The 22,495-nt window shown below is 35.6% G+C and overlaps 4 protein-coding genes across 6 annotated transcripts; all 4 read right to left on the bottom strand.

Moving 5' to 3' along the window:
• Positions 1 to 329: 329 nt before the first annotated feature.
• LOC125842269 (CAX-interacting protein 4) lies at positions 330 to 3,870 on the bottom strand. Its single transcript, XM_049521538.1, has 2 exons — positions 3,714 to 3,870; positions 330 to 1,638 (listed from the first exon to the last, which is right to left on the bottom strand). The coding sequence occupies exon 2, from the start codon at positions 1,613 to 1,615 to the stop codon at positions 626 to 628; it is 990 nt and encodes a 329-aa protein (XP_049377495.1). The 5' UTR covers positions 1,616 to 1,638; positions 3,714 to 3,870; the 3' UTR covers positions 330 to 625.
• Positions 3,871 to 5,075: 1,205 nt separating this feature from the next.
• On the bottom strand, positions 5,076 to 8,943 carry LOC125842261 (disease resistance protein RPM1-like). Its single transcript, XM_049521527.1, has 2 exons — positions 6,055 to 8,943; positions 5,076 to 5,373 (listed from the first exon to the last, which is right to left on the bottom strand). Exon 1 carries the CDS (start codon positions 8,847 to 8,849, stop codon positions 6,072 to 6,074), a length of 2,778 nt encoding a protein of 925 aa, XP_049377484.1. The 5' UTR covers positions 8,850 to 8,943; the 3' UTR covers positions 5,076 to 5,373; positions 6,055 to 6,071.
• Positions 8,944 to 12,868: 3,925 nt separating this feature from the next.
• On the bottom strand, positions 12,869 to 18,267 carry LOC125842267 (growth-regulating factor 4-like). 3 transcript variants are annotated; one of them, XM_049521534.1, is made up of 5 exons: positions 18,091 to 18,267; positions 17,521 to 17,833; positions 14,798 to 15,176; positions 13,276 to 13,713; positions 12,869 to 13,174 (listed from the first exon to the last, which is right to left on the bottom strand). In XM_049521534.1, coding segments are annotated over exons 2-5 (1,059 nt in total). In that variant the 5' UTR covers positions 17,762 to 17,833; positions 18,091 to 18,267; the 3' UTR covers positions 12,869 to 13,173. The 3 variants fall into 3 exon arrangements, with proteins under 3 accessions (XP_049377491.1, XP_049377490.1, XP_049377493.1); XM_049521533.1 differs by having other exon boundaries at positions 17,997 to 18,264; XM_049521536.1 differs by lacking the exon at positions 18,091 to 18,267 and adding an exon at positions 18,032 to 18,054.
• A 1,120-nt stretch (positions 18,268 to 19,387) lies between these two features.
• LOC125842266 (cell division cycle 20.2, cofactor of APC complex-like) lies at positions 19,388 to 22,336 on the bottom strand. Its single transcript, XM_049521532.1, has 5 exons — positions 22,075 to 22,336; positions 20,959 to 21,228; positions 20,542 to 20,817; positions 19,831 to 20,409; positions 19,388 to 19,730 (listed from the first exon to the last, which is right to left on the bottom strand). Exons 1-5 carry the CDS (start codon positions 22,153 to 22,155, stop codon positions 19,590 to 19,592), a joined length of 1,347 nt encoding a protein of 448 aa, XP_049377489.1. The 5' UTR covers positions 22,156 to 22,336; the 3' UTR covers positions 19,388 to 19,589.
• Positions 22,337 to 22,495: the final 159 nt, after the last annotated feature.

Below are 22,495 nucleotides of genomic sequence, written 5' to 3'. Positions count from 1 at the left end.
AGCAGTTTCTGGTTTTTTAGTTTGTTAAGGAAACTGTTCTACTGCTGTTGTGTTCCAGTAACTTTTGCCAGCTTGACCCTATGATCTTACCTTTCTTTTGACATATGGTTTTCAGGCGATTAACAATATTGAGTATATCCAGAAATCGGAGTGCGCCACATTCGGAATACAATTCCTGGAAATGTGAAAAAAAAATAACGAAGGGTCTAGCACAATCAAATATTGAAGGCTACCGTAACATATTTCTTGAAAAATTTAAACATATGATGTTAATCAATATGGTAAATATAGGGCTCATATATCACTTCAACTAATACCACCCTATGAAGTTGCACAAGTTGCGGATTGTAGTTAATAACTCCACAAAACCTTTAAAAGAATAACATGATGCAAGTTCAACAAGGATAGCAATATCCTGAATAACTGATGCAGTACTGCAACATCAGTTGAACAATACTCAAGACCATGAAGGGAAAATTACAAGCAGACGAGTATTTGTTGAGGCAAAAGATGAAAATAGACAATGACAAATACACACAAAGTTCCTAGATAAGCAAGTTCCATAGAAAGAAATGGACCTGCAATCCAGATAGTAGATGATAAATCTCCATTCAGGGGTACATTACTACTCTTCATCATCATGACGTTTCCTGCTCCTCTTCTCAGAACGTTTTTTGTCCCTGCCTACTCGTGCATCATCAGAGTTGCTGGCATCAGAATCAGATGCTGAGGCTGCTGCTCTCCTGCTCCTACGCTTGTGCCTTGGAGGCGATTCATCACTTGATTCAGCAGAACTGTCTGCATGTCTATGACTTCTCCTCCTCCTCTTCTCCTTCCTACTTTTTCTCCTCCTCCTCCGATCCTCCTCCTCATCTGATGAGTCATCCCGTTTCCTCCTCTTTTCCCTCCTCCTCTTCCTGCGCTCCTTATCTTCATCATCATCCTCCGAATCACTGTGTCCCCTCTTCTTCCCACTCCTCCTCCTCTTTGATCTACCCCTCTTTTTCCTTTTTCCAGAGTCTGACTCGTCATCGTCATCATCATCAGAATCTTTCTTCTTGTGCTTCTTAGATGATGACTTTAACTTTCTACTCACCTTCTTACCATACTTCTCAGCAATTGCCCTCTCCATTTCAGAATCGTAATCGGAATCAGAACTCTCACTCTCCTCCTCTTCTTCACTGCTATCCTCATTTTCTGCTTTCCCTTTCATCTTAGAACCATGCCCCTTAATCTTCTCCAATCCAGACAACACGGCAGCTTCAATTGCCTCTGCATCCTTATCTTTGTTATCATCCTTAACACTCACGAAATTCCTACATTGGAAAGTGAGGTGGCCAACCCGCCCACACCTCTTGCATGCTCCACGGGTCTCATCAGCATTTGATCCAGTGATTCGAGCAAGTGCAAGCAAACCCTGAAAGCTCGCATAAGCATTTTCGGGGTCTGCAGCCGACGACGCCTTCTGGGTAGATGATTTCTTGTCTTCATCCTTGCTAGGAGCATATGGGTCATAACCGATGGCACTTTGCCAGATGCCGTGCGTCTGTAGGGCTGCACTACTGTGAACCCTATTGTTCGCAGGCATGCGAACCCTACCTGCTGTGGCTGGCATGTTGACTGTTTCTCACCTGCAAGCTGTATACACCAAAAAAAAATAATTTAAGTATTACCATTCAAATAGAATAGTTTCCACTAACAAATTCAGAGCCAAAACCAGAAGTGGAATAGCTGTATACACATAATCAACATGTAAGCATCAAATTTCCAAACCCTGGCAGTTTATTAAAAAAGCTCCAAATTCGGTGCTAAAATCAGAAGTGAATAAGCTGTATTCACTAAAAATCTAACATGTAAGCACCAGATTTCCAAACCTTAGCAGCCTTTCAAAGTTCCAAATTCAGATCTAAAAATCATAACAGTCCATTTACACTGAAAATCACAACGTAAACATCATCAACACTCCCAACCCTAGATTTTCAAAGATCAAAATGCGGATCTTAAAATCAGAACAGTAGTAGGATGTGTACACCAAAAATCATTAGTTAAGCACAAAAAAATTGAAGCCCTAGCTTTTAAACAATTCCCAATTTGAACTAGAAAATCAGATCAAATAAGTTTCAAAATTAGGCCAACAACAACAATTCAAATCCACAAAGACATAACTAGCCAAAGTAGTTGATTTCTAAGGTAGAGCAATATGAAAAACCAACAGACAAATAGTGAAAGCCTCCCAAAAGACCAAAAATACAAAAAATATGAAGTCCCCTTACAACGAGATAATTGACAAAGAAATGGACCTTGGACCTAACTCAACCCAAAAAGCTAGCTCAAGAGGTGAGGATTGCCTAAGCCATGTAAGGGAACCAAGAGCCTATTTGGATGGGCTTATAGTTGTTGACTTATAAGCCAAAAGTCATAAGTTAGGAATTCTAACTTATGGCTTATTTTTGTCTTTTTGACTTAAAAACAAGTTCTTAAAAGCACTTTTTTCTTTCACCCGAATACTCTAAAGTGCTTAAAAGCTATTTCGACTTAAAACAAGCCAATCCAAATAGGCTCCGAGTCGTGGGGGGCTCAACAATAATTGATGTAAGGACTAATATTAAAAAAAAAAAAACCAACAAACAGATGGTACAAGTTCCCGAAAAGACAAAAAAAGGTACAAAACTTTAAAGCCCCTTCAATGAGATAATTGGTGTAAGCAAGCTCAAATAGTTCCTACGGTTAATAAAGATGTCTATACAAATTCACCACAATCTCAACCTACTTCGTTTTTGGCTATATGAATCATCAAATATCAATTCCATTCCATCTGCCCATTTATTCCAATACTCAATATTTTTCCTTAAAACAAGCTATAGGTGATTGTACAATCAATTCAAATGAATTTAGAAAAGAATGAATCATAAAATCGTGTTTTTTCTGCAATATCTCTAGGGGTTTTCAGATATAAACTGTTAGTAAAAGTGCAGATTACACCACAATCATCATCATCAACAACAAGCACAATTTCACCTCAATCTCAAACTGTTGGGTTTAGCTTAATGAAATCCTCAATACTTAGTAATTCGTCTTAAAACAAGCTAACAGTGATTGCAGCATCAATAAAAAAATCTTTTTTTCTTAAAAGAAGACAGAATTAGGGCATAAAATCGTGCTGTTTCACTAGGTTTTTTTCAGCCATAAACTGTTAGTAGAAGTGCACAACACACCACAATCATCAATAACAATTTCACCTCTATCTCAGACTAGTTTGGTTCGGCTATATGTATCCTGAATACACAGTAACTTATCTTAAAACAAGCTATGGATGATTGTACAATCAACTTAAACAAAAATAAACCAAAAAATAGTACCTCTTTTATGCTTTTTCTCTAGTTTTTCCAGATATGATCTGTTAGTAAAAGTGCATATTACACCACAATCATCAATAACAACGTCAATAACAATTTCTCCTCAAATCTCAAACCAGTAGGGTTAATAAAGGTACAGATTACACAATTTCACCTCAATCTCAAACTACTTCGGTTCGGCTATACTTATCATCAATTATCAATTTCATTCTATATTCCCGTTAAAACAAGCTATCGATGATTGCATAATCAATTATAAAATTTAAATAGAAGAACGAAACCATAAAATCGCGTTTTCCAGCTATTTCTCTAATTGCTTTTCAAATACAAAGTGAAGTTTTGGGATCTGAAACTTACCTTTCCGGCGATTTTATCAGTTCTTCCTCCGGTGAAGATCGGGAAACTATGTCCGGTGATTTTGAGTCGGAGCTCCCAATTTCGAATTGCAAATAATGAAAAAAAGAGGAGAAGTTAAGAAATCCTATCGCGAATAAATAGATTTTACGACCCGAAACGACGCGTTTAGTATGAGTCGGTGATTTATTTTTTTTTTTCCTTTGATATTTCAAATTTGAATAATCGATAACTCGAACGGAAAAAGTTATTGATTTATCGGTATTGGGTAACGATATTGATTATTATTTTTTATTATCTGATTATCGATTCGTAATGGTTGGAAGCTTTTTTTTTTTAATGGTTTAACCGATAATTCGATAGTAAATTAAATAATTATATAATATATTTATACCATTTGGTATATAAAGTCCTTGACTTAGAGTTTAGTTTCATACTTTCATTTTAAGTTGTCTCAAACTTTCGGTTATTCTACAATTTGACCGTGTTTGCTTCTGATCAAGTCTGACAACTCATGTGCATGATTCATTTGGTTTATCACCTTGTTTTAAAGTGATTTTCCATGATTTTTTTGGTGTCAAATCTTAACGATTAAACCGCTAATCGAACCGATAAACCAATATCATGAAATGAACATTTGCCTCACTTAGCGTAGTCTCAGTTGCACATTTAGCATAGCGTTTGGACTTATATGCCTTCAAGAATCAGGGGTATTGGATTTTTCACATTCGGTGTTCATATTTGTATTAGGGCCCAACCTAATTCAAATTCTCGTGAGTTCCATTTGGGCAACACTCATAATAAGATTTTTTTCCATTCCTAAGTACTCAAACCTGAAATCTAGTTAAGGTACGTGAAAATAATAGAAAATGAGTAATTTCTTATGATTTTGCACCTTGAATGCTTGTTCATATAGATGAAACCTTTGTTAACACATAAATCACCATTAGGCAACATTAGTCCTGTTTGATAAACTTGTAATTGACAGGAACATCTAAAAGAAAAAAGACTTGAACTTTGAGAATTTGGTTTAAGCTTCAACAATTAATGATTTAACTACATTTTATTGTAAAGTTCTCTATGAAACAAAATACTTTGAGATTTTCGCCTACACGCCACGCTAGAGCTTATTGTAGAGGCCAGAGACGGATTCAAGATTTAAATTTTATGAATTCATTCTTTAAGATTTAGCAATGATCTCATTATATATTGTTAAAGTCACTGGTTCATATTTATTTATTGTAATTTTATTGAATTTTTACACATAAATTTATGTTTTGCATCGTAAGTACTGGTTTAGATGAACTCACTACCGATACATTAGATCCGCCCCTGATAGGCTTGTTGAAAAATGGCCGCACAGTTGCAGGGTTGCAGCAACAAATGATTCATCACGTTTTCATCAACAAATTGTTCATATTACAACTCACACTTGTATTTTACATAATATAAATGCAAATAATAAAACATGTACAGTGATGATTCATATGGCCGATCCAAACAAGCACCATTGCACTTCACCTAAATCACACTATAGGAAAACTAACCAATTTGAAGAATTATTGGTAGAGAAATAGCTAGAAGGGCACTTCCAAAACCAGTAGAAGCACGACGCGTTCACCATAAGAGATGTAGGAGGTTTATTGCAAGGTTCCGCGCCAATCTGTCTTTTGAATCAAAGTGTCAGAGCTAACATGTCAGAAGTAATAAGGCTACACATACTAAATCATCAAGTATGCATTAGCTCTACTGCTTGGATTCTTCAAAAAATGCTATCAGGTACGTCTGATCCTTCAAAAACAGTGCATGTATCCAACACGAGTACAATAACATTTTTGGGAGGTCCGAGCAATATAGTGCATTAGTAGAGTTTGTGCCAGAAAGTTATCATTGTGATTAGGTGATAGGAGAAGCTTGAATTTTCAATAAGTACATAGAGCAAGCTTAAAGTAGTTTGGTGAAAGAGAGTTTAAGTTATGAGGCTTGGATGTTACAACTTGATTATATGCCTTTGATTGTTTTGGTGATTGTGAACTTCAAATTACGCGAAGAACATGAGAAAATGTGTAGTGTGTTATGCACATGCTCACGACTAATCGTTGTTATCAAGTCATTAGCATAGGTTGATGCAACATAGACTTGTGTGATGCACGTGCACGAGACTAAGGTAGCTCTCCATACCTCCTCTTTTCTCGAGAATCCATACATCCCTTGTCAGTGTGTGTACAGCTATTTTCGAGCACAAGTTTAGGTTCGGCCTCAATGGGAAAACACAATGGAGCACCTAACTCTTCACAATCAATTTCTCAGAATGCTATAAGAACTGAAGAAGAAAATGAAGTACCTGTTGGATACAATGTGTTAGGATAGACTTTCACATGAATGGTGACCATCTACCTCATAGTAATGTTTGATGGATGGGATCCGTCCAACCTTTGAACGATTGCTACTTCCTTTGCCACGGATATTCTCAACGAGTTCTAATGAAGCTGCTTTCAGATTCATCTGTTCCAAATTGGTAAGATAGTCAAGTCCTTGAGGAACCACCTTCAGTTTAGGACAATCGTGTATATGCAGGCGCCCAAGTTTTGGCATAACTCCTTCCAGGAATACCATTTCATCCAACTCAGGCAAACACGAAATGTGTAGGTCCTCGAGCTTTTGGAATCCTGATTCAAAGTGCAGCTGTTTCTGGCTGGCGTAGGCATTAACCAGCACAAGATGCTCCAAACACGGAAGCTGACTGATGCAGGGGATAGGATCCTGATCTTCTGGGAAGTGGCTCCAATGCAAATGCAAATGCATAACATTGAGCATTGAAGAAAACCAACGAGGAACTTTGCACATTCTTCCAACTAAAATAACCTTCCGGAAAATGGATGGAGTCTTCGAGAGATCGTCTAATTTAAGAATTGCATTTGCATCCACTGTCATCACAAGTAGATGGTGAAGGAATTTAAGTTTGTCGATGGACGAACATAAATTCTTCATATGTTCTTCTTTGACATTTGTGAGCTCAATCCTTCTAAGCTTAGTCATTTTCACTATCTTACGTGCTATATCTGCATTTGCCTGTATGCAATTAAGAACTTGTAAGTTCTTCATCTTCCACAGCTTGCCCGGAACTTGCACCCCTCTAACATAAGCAAAATGTTCTGCTGATATCTCTTTGCCATAGGCCAGAAGATGTCGCAGATTATGCAGCTCGGTGATTCCATTTGGGAGTACATTCACTTCTGTTCGCCTAATATCTAACGTCTGTAGGTTTCTCAGTCGATTCACAGACGTTGGAAGCTCTTTTATTCCTGTACCACCCAGACTTAAGTACCTTAAATTGAACAAGTTACCTAGTTCATTAGGTAACGAATCAACTTTGGCATCGTTCAACTCCAACACCCTCAGTAGTCTAAACCTGGATAAAAGATCATCCAACAAAAACTTGGATCCTTTGTCATTGAACATAGAGAAAGATCGAACGTGTGTCAAATCACCTTTCATCTTAACCGCTCCATCAACATTGTACAAGGACAATCTACGTGCTCTTATCTCATCTTTCTCCAGTACTTCTTCACCACATATAGACAAGAAATTCTCCTTCTCTGAGATCGAACGAGCTAGCTCCCACATCAGATCATGCAACTTGCAAGTCTTTGGCCTTATAAAACTCTGATGCTTTACAACCTGGAGTAAGTTCCTAGAAATCAGTTCCTTGAGATAAATTTTCCCGACTTCTTCCGAATTCAGGCTGTTCTTTTCTTCCAGAAAACCTTCAGCCATCCACATTCTAATGAGTCTGCCTGCTCCTATCCATTTTCCCATCGGAAAACGACAACAATACAGAAAACAGTTCTTAAGATAGTAAGGCAAATCATTGAAACTCAACAACATAACAGTTTTAACCTCATCCAGTAACTTATTGTTGCTGATATGCCAACTTAAGCTGTCGTAAACTTCCCTCCATTTCATTTCCGACCTATCTTTAGACCCCATTAGTCCTCCAAGAGCAACAATTGCTAATGGTAGACCTTCACATTTTTTCGCCAATGCCCTGCCTATTTCCTCCAGTTCAGGAGGACACTTGCAATTAGGCTGACTCGAAAACGCCTTGTTGCAAAATAGCATCCACGCGTAGTCATCAGCTAAAGGTTTAGAACGAAAATGTGTGCCACCAGGACCATAAGGGTAAGCTGCAATATCTTCATTTCGCGTTGTTATGATGACCCTGCTCCGGTTTTTATCATCAGGAAGAGCAACGCTTATTTGTCTCCAGAAATTATTGTTCCATACATCATCAAATACAACAATATACCTCTTTTTGTGCAAGAACTTCACAAGAGTCTCCACCAACTGCCTGTAGTCCATTGACTTCAAGTTTTTTGGGATCAGATCTTCCTTTTCATCGAAAAACTCTGAGATCAGCTTTTTGAGCAGGTCCTCAATCGTGTTGTTTTGTGAGACGGAAACCCAAGCACAACAATCAAAATTCTTCCTCACAGTCAGGCTAGTATACGCTTTCGCGACTAAAGTTGTCTTACCTGAACCACCCATGCCCGCAATAGAAATGACAACACGGTGAGCCTCCTCTCCCTCCAAACTTGACAGCAACGAGTCTTTAACTTTATCGATCCCTATAACTTCGTCGTTCTGAATGAAGAGTGAAGATTCTCCAATATTTTGCACACTACTACAACAATTTTGTGAATTTGATCCAGCGTTCGAGGATGCTTCCATGTGACTTAGATCATACCTCTTGCTTCGTTTTGCAATGTCTTTAATCTCAGATCTGATTCTTTTCAACTCCAGGGCAGTTTTATACCTCAACCACAGTATCTTTGGAAGGTAAAACACTCCAGCTAGACGCCCTCTAAAACCGCTCTTTTTCATGCTATCCACATGATACAAGAACTCATCAATGATATCTTCAGCTTCAAACGCTACGTCCCTCACTTGTACCACCCAAACACACACACCTTCATTCTGGTTTTTACACTTCTCAGCATCTTTTATAAATGAACCTATGCTCTCTAGCTCAAGTTTCACCTTTGAGATCTCCTGACGAACTCCTCCAATCTCATATCCTGGATTGTCAAGCACAAACTCCATGCTCAATATCAAGATTTTCACTGCAGATTCAGCCATTTTTTTGTCTTTTCTCAAAAATTGTTGTTCATGAACAAGACAACTATTTGGTAATGATGTATAAAGCTAACTATCAAAACCAATAGTAAAGGTTCTCATGTATAATATATTTCATTTCAGGTATAAATTGTATATAACTAGAAAAAAAAAAATACCAACAGTAAAGTATGTCCACAAATAATGAATAAATATGTACTAATGGCGCATATAACACATATCCACATGTATAAATAATGGTTCCACATAGCAACTATTGCTTGAACTCTCCAAAAATAATGTTACTCAAATTAGAGGTTATATAAGAGCTGACCTTTTTTAATATTACACAATTATAAAATGTGTATCCGAGGTTCGAACCCTCAAAAGAAATTAAAAGTGACCCGAGAGATGGGTTTCCATTTCCCTGGTTTTTTGCGCTAAAAATGTAAAAAATAATAAAAGATAACTACTTTTTTGAAAACTGACCTTTTCTTAGGCTAATTTCTGAAAGTAATTTTTGACGTTTTTTAAGTAGTGCGAACATTCACTAGCTCCTTCATATTTTTGAAAAATCCAACCCACATAACTCTCATTTTATCTAGCTTCATGAGTCAATAGACATCCATTATTTTTTTGGAAATGGACCCTTCTTGCTCTCAAACAAGGACTAAGAAACCCCAAATAGGAAAGTTGTTTGATAAAGAGTAAATCATGACAAAGAATTGGGATGAAAGAAACCTAATTACCATCTTTTCACTACTGATAAATTGTAATTTGTAACATAAGAACCCTAAGGCTTTGGTAAAGTGCTGAGACCGCAGCGTGTGATGATGTGTGAATTAGGTACGCATGGCAATTTCAAACCCTACTGCAACCAAAAGTATGATATTTAAGTGAAGAAGAATAGAGAGACAAGTTCATTATCTATCGAGTTCTGAATGGGTAAAATTCACAAATTAAATAGCTGCTTTTCAGTTCAATAACTAAACAATAGCTATTGTCATAGAGTTTCAAATTTTATAAATAAAACGAATCTGAAAGAATAAATTAAAAAAAAAAAAAAGACTGTCTTCGCATATGCTAGATTTTTACTTTTTTTTTTAATCAGATAATTAGTGGAGGGGGTAATTCCAAGGATATCATAAAACTTCAACATAATTTAGATAAGTAATTGATAGTTTTATATGGTCTCTTTTTGAAATTAAGAAGACAATATTCTACTAATTTCCATATGACTTTGATAGCTTATCAAGATGATTGACATCATTATAAAAGAAAACTATATGAAAAATATAGTACAACTTTTATAAAAATCTTAAAAAATAAGATAGGTTATCCGCTATATATCAATTAAAATATATTGATACTACAATTTTTATTCTAGCATTTTCATTGTATACAAGTTAAATTTTTGATACAATTACTTTGTTCATTGCTTAAACAGTCATAAAACTATTGGAAATAAGTGAACAAAGTCAAAATTATTTTTTGTTTGAGTGACTCTTTGAGAAGAATAAAACATAAATAATGATTCTTCCATTAAATAGTTGAGTAACCAATAAAACCCTACCATTATAAAAAGTATCATGGGTTCCAGCCTACTTTTTTTTTTTTGGTTTGGTTTTCCACCCGATGTCCAGAGCCCACATTGGAGCTTCGATTAAATTTGAATCGTGCTCTGCAGGGTCCATTCGGAGGTGGCGCTCCCAACTGAATTTTTTCCATACACAGGACTCGAACTCGAGACCTTTGGTTAAAGATGAGGCATTCCCACCAATGCACCACAACCCATGTTGATGGGTTCTAGCCTACTTGACCCCAAATAAAACTGAAATAATTCTACTCATATCATATTTTAAAAGTAGAAGGCAAATTCTACTTGGATTCCTAAATAAAGACTTTGAAAAAGAACTTATTATCAACATGATTGACAAAAAGATATATGACAAAGTTGGTACAATTATTGAAAATGAAATGCATCCATCTATCTCTTTCTTTCCTTTATAGAAAAAAGATGAGTTTGATATATATATATATTAAATTGTTGTTATGTGTAGAATTTGAGGAAGGATCAAATGTATCACAATGATATATTGTACGTAACTTTATCTTATATTATTCCAAGAGGTTGTTTTTGTAGCTTAAACGAGTGATCTCCTGATTACATGACATTAACTTTACTTGTTATGTCAAAACTCATTTTCAATAATTTTCGTAAAAATTATATAAAATTCTATAGTGTTAAGAGCTAATTATATCATATTCCTATTCTTTCTCAAATCACAAAAATCCTTTAAATTTATAGGATCTCGGATACATCAAGAAACCCGTGAATATATAGCTCATGAATTGCGAATGATAGTTCACTTAATGAGAAGAATGTATCCGAGAGGGGATAAAGATGTATCCAAGAGGAGAGGGATGTATCCGAGAGGGATATGAATGTATCAAAGAGGGGATAATTAAGGATGTATTCAAGAAGAATTTTTTATAGTTTTTTTTTAAATGGTACGAATTTTAGAGATTATGATAAAATATAGGATGTGTATTTATATAATTTTTCCATTATTTTAATATATAATGCTTTTTTTGGGTCCCCCTGTCAACACCATTTCTGCCAATATGGCACTACTAATGTGGTAACCTTTTTTCCCCTATGTAATATCTCCATCTACATGGAGTAATATAATATTCCAGATTAGCCAAAACAGAATAATTGAGTAACTTAAATATGTACTCCATAAATAAAGTACTACTAGTAATTAAGGGTGGTCAATGACTTGGAAAAACAATAATGGGAGATTAGACAAAAATAAATAAATGTTAGTAGGTGATTTTATTTCATCTGTCTATATTTTGGTGTGCATAGTTATTTGAATTTGTGGGTGAGAAATAACAACAAATATCTACTAAATAATTGAGATACACATAAGCTATTTTAGATACTATTGATACAAAATAATATAGATATTGGTGTATAATCAAAATTATATAACATATTGATATTAGCTAGAGATTATACATAATCCAATTGATTTGTTCAAAGGAAAATTTTCAAAATAAAAAATATTGAACAAAATATAGCACTTCATTTGCAAAAAAATATACAGTCCCACTCTTTTCTCAAAGGTAATTATTAATTTTGATAATTTTTAAGACGACTTTCCAAGTCTTCTCATCAGTCAAAAAGAATGAGAATATTAATCAATGTTGTATGACCAACATGTTGTCTCCAATTAAGCCATCTAAATGAAATATTCATAATTCTCAAAAATAAAAATGTATGTGGAAACCAATTTTCTTTTATAATATCCGTATATTATTAGTTAAACTCAAAAAAAAAAAGTCGACTTAGAAATATTGCGAGCCGTGCGTACAGATAAAAAAGCATAGGACAAGTTAGCAATTATTTTGTACTATGTACCACATGGTGAGTGATTGATTCTTTATTTGTTACTATCCATACATTATACATATATGAAATATCTTCTTTTTTTTCTTTTTATTTAAAGATGTAAAAATTATTATTACAGACAATATTAATTTATCATAATTAAGTGATAAATGATCAATAATATTGAGTTTGAATAAATATGGTATCGACTTGCTACATCCACCTTTGTATATCGACATTCTATATCCACCTTTAGTTAAAATAAAGCAAAACTACTTTCGTCATCCCAACAAAAAGTTCGAACTATTATTCCTATTTTACAACTGTAGTGTCTTGATCAGTTTATATGCATTTTGATTAATTTTATAGTGTACCTGCTACCTCTTGCGTGTACAAGTACTGAGTAACTCTTTTCACCAAAGCTTAGATATATGTATGAATTCAACCAGTTTAAAAATGTTGATGGGTACATATGGGGATATTTTTATTTTTTTTTTGGAGAATCCAACACGGGCATGAAAACATCATTAGAGAGTCCAAACAACATAGCATTTAACCACAAACTCAAGGAGATGATTTCCAACATAAAATTGGTTCGACTCCCACAGCAGGAGCACACAAAATTGATCATCTCATCCAGCAACTTACTTGAATAAATACATTATTTTTTTATGGCAAACTTGTGCACAACATTTGTCTTGTAAGCAATATATTTTTTGCTTAAGAAGAGTATTGAAATTGAAATACAACTACAAACACAATGCAAGGACTGAATGTACCAGTAATATAAAAAGTACATGTAAGCTCATACAAGTAGAGGTTACAACTGAGTCGATCCACCTACACGTCTTGCTTTTACTGCTATGTCGGGAGTTTAGCACCAGGACAACCATTCCTCTGCATAGCACCAGAGACTGCTAAGAGTTGAAGCAGCCACAGCTTCCTTAAGCATCTGCACGGACGAAAAAACAAAGTGTAACGTTAAGTTTGCTACGAACACTTACTTGCAACAATAACGGGACAGAGAGTTTGATAAAGATGCTGAAATTTCACCATTTAGGGGAAGAAGCACTCCTTGAAGAGAATCCAGAAGGAGCATTTGGAATGGATATGGACAGCTGAGTGGTGGAGAAATTATTTTTGCCAGATCCCTCGTCAAGATTGGACCATGATTCTTTGGCTGTAGGCCACTCGTCAAAGAATGAACGCATTGGATGCTGTGGCTCCTGCTTTACTGTACCAGGTGAATCTATGTCACTGCTGAAGAAGCAATGTTGGGGTTGCTGTTTTGATTCGATCACAGGGTCAAACGGATTAGGTGAACTACCCAACAGCTGGGAGTCATTTTTCAGATTGGGTTTTGACGGAACTTGTGATGGCATCAGACGCCACATGTTGTCTGTGTTAGAACCCGTACCTCCTAGTCCTCTCACACTTGCGGAAGCTACTGGCAAGAAATTGTGGTCATCCGCATCAGGAGCCATTCCGTACCTGTGTAGCATTTCATGAAACTGGATTTTATGCCATTTACACCAAATGCAAGACCAACAATACACCATATCAGACATATTCACTGAACCGTAACAAGAAAACATACATGGAACTTCGAACAGTACCCAATACCCTAACGGTTAATGTGAAGAGCGAGCATCGTCTTAAGAAAAGGGCTTAAATTTATTGACAACCACCAATTTTTTCTTTTTGATAAAGATTGACAATATCATGTGTGTATTAAGTAGGGGATAGCAGGGGAAACTTGGTCATATTTTGCCCTCTTGCATAAAATTCTTGTCGTACTTATAAGAATCTAACAAATACTAAAGGATTCTAACTATGCTATAGTTTTTGAGCTCAAATTGATGAAGTGGATGATGAGATAAGATTGGAGATAATATCATGATTAGTGATATCCCCTATACTCATGATCACTAGTCTTTTCACTGTTCTATGTAAGATAATTTGGACCTAAAATAGTTTTACAAAGGGAAGATGGCAACTGAATATAGGAGAGAAGAATATCTCCCCTACTTGACAGTTTTCAGTTTGAAACAACTGGGGAAAAAGAAGGATTGACAATCACCCGAGTCATATTTAGCATCCGTCCAAATGTAAAAGATTGGAGCCAGCAATTCTATCTTTCATCAGCAATAGAAAACACAATATAGGAGCAGAAGACTTGTCACTTGAAAACAGTATTAAACAGTTGTGGCAAAACACCAAGATTTTATGCAAAGCTGCACAAGAATTTAGATGAAAGTAACAAAAATGACATGCAAACTGCTTGAGAACTCTTTTATAGAGTCACATAATCAAGGTGCACTACCAGTAAAGGGCAGGCCAATGCACGAAATATCCCACAACCCACGTTTACGCAAGGTCCAGGAAAAGTGCTGCACCCCAATGGGATGTAGTGTAGGCTGCCTATCCTAACTCAAGCACCACTGTTTGAACCCGTGACCTATAGGTCACACAGAGACAACTTTACCGTTGTTCCGAGGCTCCAAGTTGCACGGACAGTATGAGAAAAAAATCTATTTAAGGAGAACATGAACCATAGAGGACAAAGAGGATGTACCTATACTCCTTATTATTTATCCCATAGGAGGCAGGCTCCATCTGCAGTTTCGTGGTGGTGCTTCCATAACTTATTCCATCTGAATTATCAACGGAATATAATGGCATATTTTGGAAGCTTCCACTGCTATTGTTTTGGAAACTTCCACTTCTATTGCTGCTCCCAGTAGCAGTGTGTGATATACTTGTCGACAAGGACTGGGAAGTAGTTTGAGATTCCACAGGCTTTCTTGAACGGTTGCGGCCTCGATGCATGTGTCGTTCACAATATTTGGAGTCAGGATGTGCATCTTTGGAGCACCTCCACTTCTTTCCATCTGTCCTTCTACATCTTCCTGGCTCGGGGTCAAACTTCTTCCCATAATAGGAACAATAGCCCACTGCACATGTAAAATACATTACCGCATTTACATTACTAACCCATCATTCACCAACTAAAAAGAAAGACCTTTATCATGCAAAATGCATTTTTTCTTTTTTAGGATCAAGTATGGCCAGAATTTATTGATATTGCATCCAGTATCATGGAATTTCAATAGCTACACTGCCATCAAAATTCTATGAGACTGGAATTTCTGCAACAGACATTGACATTTAAGCACAACCTTAACAGAGTACTACATGAGGGGTCATTGAAATTTAATACAGATGTAAAACTATGAAATTATGTGTAAAAAAAAAAGAGCGAAGCAAAAACATGCCAACCATGGATTTACTGCCATAATGAAACACAAGGCTTTAGCCCACCAGATGTCACGAGAGTGGATATATGTTAAAAGTAAGCGCTTGGCCAAAAAAATAAACTATTTATATATGTAAATGACATTTTTATAGAATAGTACAATTTCAAATCAAATATCAAATCCACATGACAGAAACTATTGGATTTAGGACATTGATGAAGGCTAGTAGCCTTTTACATAAGGTCGGGTTCGAATCACAAAACCCGGGGTGTTCTCTTTTCCCCCTTTAAATGAGACAATGTTACTTTCGCACAGCATCTTTTTAGGAAGTGAGCATGGATCATTTTGTAATCCTGTGTTGTATAATCTTGTTTATTTATATAAATCATTAAAGATTGATGTATTTTAATAATTAAAATAACAAAACATAAAAAATTGAGAACTTTGAAGCAAATTATGAAACTTGAAAATGTGTAAAGATTTAAAATTTTACAGTAAATAGTTAAATTCGTTAAGTTATTTGTGCGTCGTGTTTATACACATTTGACTAGTTGCACTAAAATATAAATTTGTAAATAACTCTGTCAAATTAAACATATCTTGGCTCTCTCTTTGCTGTTGGCCTGTCATCAGTCATTGAACCCGCTTGTGCAATACCAAAATAGATTCATCTACCAAATATATATATTTTTTTTGATAACCGAGAAATCCGTCTGTGACCCGCCCTTTGGACCAATCTAACAAATATTTTTAGAAACAAAGAGAATAAAATTGTTTTTTCCTATAACAGAGAAATCCACGAGGGACGCACGGTTGAAACTAGATGGATAGTGAGTCCGGCCCTCTATCCTTCTCAACTTAAATACCAAGCATTTGTACAGCAAGGTTCGATCCAGTGATGAGCACCTAAGCCACAAGTCATCAATTGTTGCGCCCTTACCACTACACAACAGGGCTAATAAGATGAATCATGAATGTTTCTAGCACTGATAAAAATACTTTTAAAAGCGAATCCATAATATACTTCCAACCAAGATCTTAGAATCAAAATATAGGGATGCAGTTCTTTATTATATTGCCTTAACAAATCTAAAGTTCCTTTTTCTTTTTAAAGCAAGGATTAATAGAGAAAAGGAATGAAATACAATGTTCATCGATCTGCATGCTCCAATTTAACCATCAAATAATGGTAAACTTCCCCACTCTCATGCAAACACTATAAAGAGCTCAACTATAATAAACTAAAATTAACAAACCATAAGAAAAAAGAACAATGATTTCATGTAACCAAGAAATCCCTGAGGGTAGTGTCGGACAGTTCGAAACTAGGTGGATAGCCTCCTCTATCCTTATCCTTCTCCACTTAAATCCTAAGCTTTTGTACGTAAGGTTCGATCCCGTGATGAGCACCTAAGTCACACATCATGCATTTGCACTCTTACCTCTAGACAGTCGCGCTAAAAGGATGCATGCTTCTAGCTCTTATAGAATACTTCTAAAAGTGAATGGATAGTATTCTTCCATCCAAGATTTTAGAATCAAAAACAAAGGGATGGCAGTTCATTATTTTTTCTTAATCTTTAAAGGTAATACTCCCTCTGTTCCCTTTTGTTTGTCTTTCCATTTTAGTCCATTCAATAAAAAACGTATCTTTCCCCTCTTGGCAACTCTTTAGTTTCAACTTTCCATTTAAGACCACAACATTAAAAATCATTTCGGTACATTATATATATCTTTAATGCAATACCACAAGATTCAACAGTCTATTTTAGTTTCTTAAACTTCATGGCAAGTCAAAACCAGATTAACAAATTGAAAAGGAGAGAATACTAGAAAAAAGCCATGAGAAACAATGTTCCTAGATCTGCATGCTCGAATTTCACCATCAAATTACATTAACCTTTCCATTCACAAAACACCATAAAATGCTCTATAACTACAACAAATCAACCAATTAACAAACAAACAAACAAACAAACAAACCAAAAACAAACTTTAAACTGAAAAAAAAAATAAAGAGAAAAAGAAAGAAGAAACTTACAGCTAGGATGATTGAAGAACCTGGCTGAGATAGCATCAAAACTCCGGCGAATAGGTACTACTAGGTCCGGTGGCACAGGTAGCCCGGCTACTAAATACTTATAAATCATAGCTTGATGCTCCAATTCCTGCCACTGCACCGCTGTAAACGGTGGCCGGAATCCATAATCATTATACCCCACCTCCCCTCCACCTCCCACCAACCCCACCCCCACCACTGATGTCGTTGAGGTCCCACTCATCTCCTCCAAGAACCAAAAAAGACTTCACCTTTTTGCTTAATTTACACACCCTTTTCCCTTTTCTTCCAAAAGCTGCACCCAAAAATGAGAACAAACATCAGTTAATATACAAACATATTGTAAATGCTCAAACAGAAAGACAAAAAATAATCAAGAAAAGCATTTTTTTTGTGTTTCTTGAGTGTGGGGGTGGGGGGATGGGGGGGTTAAGGGGAGTAGAGGTTGTTTGGGTTACCCAAAAGGGGGACAGATCTAGGGTTTTGGATAAACCTGCAAGAAGAACAGAGAGAAAAAAAAAAGTGAAGAAAGAAAGAAGAGTGTACTAGTACTTGTTAATGGGTTTTTTGATTAAGTAGTGACTAATGACTCTAATCAAATGGAGATTTGAAGGTTAACATTGTGTATTAGCAATGGAAGAATGGTGGGTTTAAGTTAATGAAGAGTGTTTTATGAGTGCTGAGGTTAAGGGAAGCATTGGGACATGGGAATGAGGATGTAGGGGTTGAGGTTTGAGGGGACCTTGGGGTATGGGGGGCCATGTCTTTGTTTTTGTTGTGGTCCAATTGATGCAATGCAAACATATCTTCTCCTTTTTATTATCTTTCAAAAAAAAAATTAAAATTAAAAATGTTCATATGATTGTATTTTGTTTTTCAAAGGGTAGTGATAAAGTTAATTTTGTTATGAAATAATAAGACTTATATCAAAGAGGAGGAAGAGAGAAAATTTTATTTTTATTTTGGTTACAAAATGAATTGAGTTGGCTTCTTATTTGTTAAAAGAACCGAAGCAGTTTACAAAGTTACTTACAAGTTATTTGCAAATCTTCTTATAAGGAGTTAACTTACAAAGTTGTTTGTTGAAACCTACTTGCAAACCTGCTTGTAGAAAACTACTTGTAAGTCACTTGAAGAAATCTGCTTACAAAGTTACTCGTAAGATGTTTGCAAACTTCTTCACGAAATTGCAAGAGTACTGTTCAACATACTTTGACTAATTCTACAAAGTATAATGTTTATAAAAAATTAAGACATGAAGAAAAGTTACCTAACATGTTTTTGCCTCCATTAAAATCGAATATCAACAATATAAAATTAATACAAAGAATATACATTCAAGAGACTTTATGGTGGTTGATTCATATACTAATATGATGATGTACTATTTAATATTTAATTTATTAAATAATTTATAGTAACATTTATATTTAATGTAGGGGTAAAATCGTAATCTAATTTTTGCCTAAAATTCTTTCCACTTTTAATATAACTAGTTCTCGAAAAGTGTGTTGCTTGTTTATCCCCTACTCTTGTATAAAATTTATATAGTGGGTGAAAGAGTTGTGGTACTTTTCAAACAGAAACAACTTAACACAATAAGTTAACTAAAATATATCCTCAAAAAGCAATTCAAAAAAGATAAAGACACTCAACCAATATCAAGAAGAATTCTTATTGCCTTTCCATTACAAATCTTAAAATAAAAAATATTCTAAAGTTTCTTTCATCATTTTCTTCTATTCAAAGCGTTAATTATATTTATATCCTAAAGGTGGAAGAAATGAAGAATACAAAAATATAATAACCAATTATGAAGTTATATTTGAAAACTCAAAAGATGGAACTATTAAATAAAAATTTACTTACAATTTCATATTCGGAGAATTTTCATCTTGATGACAATTTACATATTTTTCAATATAAAGAAGATGAATATGCATGAAATAATAAAGAATACAAATAAATGAATTAGTAAGGATTCTTACAATCACAAATTGAAATGAAAATTATACAAATAATACATAATATATGATATGATGATATGAGGTTTATCTAATCTGAGCCAAGTCAAAAAATGGCTCTAGCTTTCTCTTTAGCACAGGCATTGTCTCTTTAGGATTCCCAAAAACATTCCATAATCTTAGTGTCTCATCAGCTGCTGCAGTTGCGACGGTATAGCCATCTGGGCTCTGAAATAAGTCAAGAAGAAAAGTCAGTAAACTGTAAAAGCACCGTGAAAATACGAGCATAAACGAACAAAACGTGACAGTTTTGGTTAACCAATCATACCTGAGCCATATAAAGAACTCTTGATGTGTGACCCAAAAGTTCTGAAATTTTCGTCATAGAAGGATATTTCCAAACAGTGAGCTGGTTGTCAGTAAAGCCGTGAGAACTCAAAAGCTCGCGATCATGTCTGTTCCAAAGCAAGGAACAGACTTGTGAACCTGTATTGACAGAGTTCAAGCACGACCCCGTATTGGTGTTCCAAAACTTTACGCATTGATCTCCAATGCCACCACCTGAGGCGACCAGATTACTCTGGAAAGGACACCAGGAAAGAGCTTTTACAGCAGCTGTGTGATCTGTCATACGGTGAACCCATTGGTGTGTAGAATTAGCAGACCCCATCGATATGCTCCATATATGGACCAAATTGTCATTCCCTCCACTAGCCAATTGCTGGCCTGAAGCAGACCACTTCAATCCACATATCTCCTGATTGTGTCCCCTGTATGTTCCAACTATGTGGGATCTTACACGCACATCATTGTTGATGATCATACTGTCCATGCCCCCAGTTGTCAGTATGTTTTCATTCCAATCAAGTGAGCCAACCCTTAAGCTGTGTCCTCGTAAAGTCCTCAGCTGTGTATGAAGGCAAGATGTTAGACTTCTGATAAAGAAAGTAAAATATCAGCTCTCTGCATATTTTGATTTCCACGTAAATTGTTGTATAATAATTAGACTAGAAGAAGGAAGACGAAAGAAACTACTCACCAATCGGCAAGACCCCTGCAAGGTGTTCCACAGCTGAACGTGCGAATTATTCAAGCCCACTGCAAGGTGTCTTCCATCTGGTGACCAGCTGACAGCAGTCACCGGCCCAAAATCATCATCAACCGTGAGAAGCTCAGTAGCAGACTCATCAGAAGCATCCCACAGATAGACAGAATTTCCTAAGGCAATGGCAAGTATGTTATTGCTTCCCCAGTCTAACAAATTGAGATAAAAATCATCTAGGATGTCAGGAGCATCCAGGGTCCTCTCCGAAGACTGTTAACAAGCAAGGAGTTCTCTAAGTTAGGAACAAACGCCAAGATCAAACATCTATTTACACTAATACAGCAAGTATGGTTAGCATGGACAAACGCAAAAACAAAAAGATAGTAAAAAGGGGAAGAAAGAAAAACTCACTTGGGGAATGTATCTCCTCTTTTTAATGGTTTTTGACTGTTGTATAGATGATAGAGATTCAGAAACTCTCTCAGTCGAATGTGGAGGCTTATTCTTAAAAGCAAGGATCCTCGTTCTATTCATGTTGAAAATTTCTGCTAACTGCTTCGAGTAAGCTTCTTTAGATGGAGAATTTACTCCATAGTGTTCCTTTTTAACCTTCCCACCACTGAGCATGTAATGTGCATAGTCAAAATCCATCGCAGAGCGATTGGGTATAAACCTGTCCAGCTGCATTTTCATAAACATATCATTTAAAATCCAACCTTGCAACAAATCTCATATAATGAATATCAAAACATAACTCAACACTGACACTCTAAAACAACGAAAACAATCATTAGAACATGATGACGTGACGCAAAGAGCTGACATCCATACATGTTAAAACACCTAGTCCAAAATTTTCTCTAGTTTGATTAATGAAAGCTCAAAAAAGTAAAATCGCAGCCTTTTACCTATCTTCCCTGTTTCAATTTCCTAAGTTTGATTGACATATCACGAATAAATTTTCAACAGCTTATTCAACTAACCTCTTTCTCTTAATAACAACAACATACCCAGTGCAACCTCTTTCTCTTAATAAAGAAGTAAAGCCATCATCAAAATTCGATACCCGAAAGTAGAAGTCATCAGTTAACCACATCCACCATACCATTTAGCACACATAACAGATCAAACGACATTATATTCATAATTAAGATTGCATAGTGGAAAACCCCAATTTGCAAAATTTAAGCGAAAAATCAAAACCCACACAAACAAAAATTCAAAAGGAAACACTAATCTACTTCAAATTCAAGAGCCCAGAATCTACCTATCAATCAATCAATCATCATTTACACCTCAATTCGTCTCAACTATGAAAACCCCCATTTTTCAAAATCTAAACAAAACGCAAAACCCACCAAAACCCTCATACAAAATCAAAAAAAGAGACGCTAATTCATCGCAATTCATAATTTTATCAATTAATCACACCTCAATTTGGCTCGACTATAAGAATCCACTTAAACCCAGTCCAAGAAATGACTACACAGAATGAAGAAAAACAGTAAATGGAAAAAAAAAACGTACATTCTCTCGAGTTCTTTTCTTGTGAGACATCTGATTAACGAGAGGAGGTCGAAACTTATTGTATCTGCTCCCTGCATCCATAGATACAGAAAAAGAGAATTACTCTATCAAATACAAAACGGTAAAATTGCGAAACAACAACAGAGAGAAACCAATTAACAGTGACAATAATGGCGGCGGCGTCTTTAGTAGATCAATATGAGAATTTCTTGATAAAGAGCGTCAATGGCGTATTGAATTTCTTCAGCGTCAACGGGGATTTTTTTTTCTTTCTAAAAGTGTTAAAACTGTAACGGCTATATATATACATTTCGGAGTCGGGTCATTGGACCGGGTTCTAATTCGGGTCAGTTTTGTGATTCGGATCTATTGGTGGGAAAGAGATGCTATTTTATTTTATTTTCTTTCTCTAAATTTTTTT

The sequence above is a fragment of the Solanum stenotomum genome, chromosome 10 (assembly GCF_019186545.1).
Source record: "Solanum stenotomum isolate F172 chromosome 10, ASM1918654v1, whole genome shotgun sequence".
Classification (NCBI taxonomy): domain Eukaryota; kingdom Viridiplantae; phylum Streptophyta; class Magnoliopsida; order Solanales; family Solanaceae; genus Solanum; species Solanum stenotomum.
This window is presented reverse-complemented; position numbering and strand designations above follow the sequence as displayed.

What these genes read in the sequence shown, in the direction of transcription:
- LOC125842261 (XM_049521527.1), bottom strand. Translation starts at nt 8,849, where the DNA reads ATGGCTGAATCTGCAGTGAAAATCTTGATATTGAGCATGGAGTTTGTG.
- LOC125842269 (XM_049521538.1), bottom strand. Translation starts at nt 1,615, where the DNA reads ATGCCAGCCACAGCAGGTAGGGTTCGCATGCCTGCGAACAATAGGGTT.
- LOC125842267 (XM_049521534.1), bottom strand. Translation starts at nt 17,761, where the DNA reads ATGAGTGGGACCTCAACGACATCAGTGGTGGGGGTGGGGTTGGTGGGA. An exon ending in GTTCTTCAATCATCCTAGCT is followed by an intron (nt 15,177 to 17,520) that starts GTAAGTTTCTTC and finishes TTACATGTGCAG; the next exon opens with TGGGCTATTGTTCCTATTAT. An exon ending in ATAAATAATAAGGAGTATAG is followed by an intron (nt 13,714 to 14,797) that starts GTACATCCTCTT and finishes AATGCTACACAG; the next exon opens with GTACGGAATGGCTCCTGATG.
- LOC125842266 (XM_049521532.1), bottom strand. Translation starts at nt 22,155, where the DNA reads ATGGATGCAGGGAGCAGATACAATAAGTTTCGACCTCCTCTCGTTAAT. An exon ending in AGAGGAGATACATTCCCCAA is followed by an intron (nt 20,818 to 20,958) that starts GTGAGTTTTTCT and finishes GCTTGTTAACAG; the next exon opens with TCTTCGGAGAGGACCCTGGA. An exon ending in TGCAGGGGTCTTGCCGATTG is followed by an intron (nt 20,410 to 20,541) that starts GTGAGTAGTTTC and finishes CTTCATACACAG; the next exon opens with CTGAGGACTTTACGAGGACA.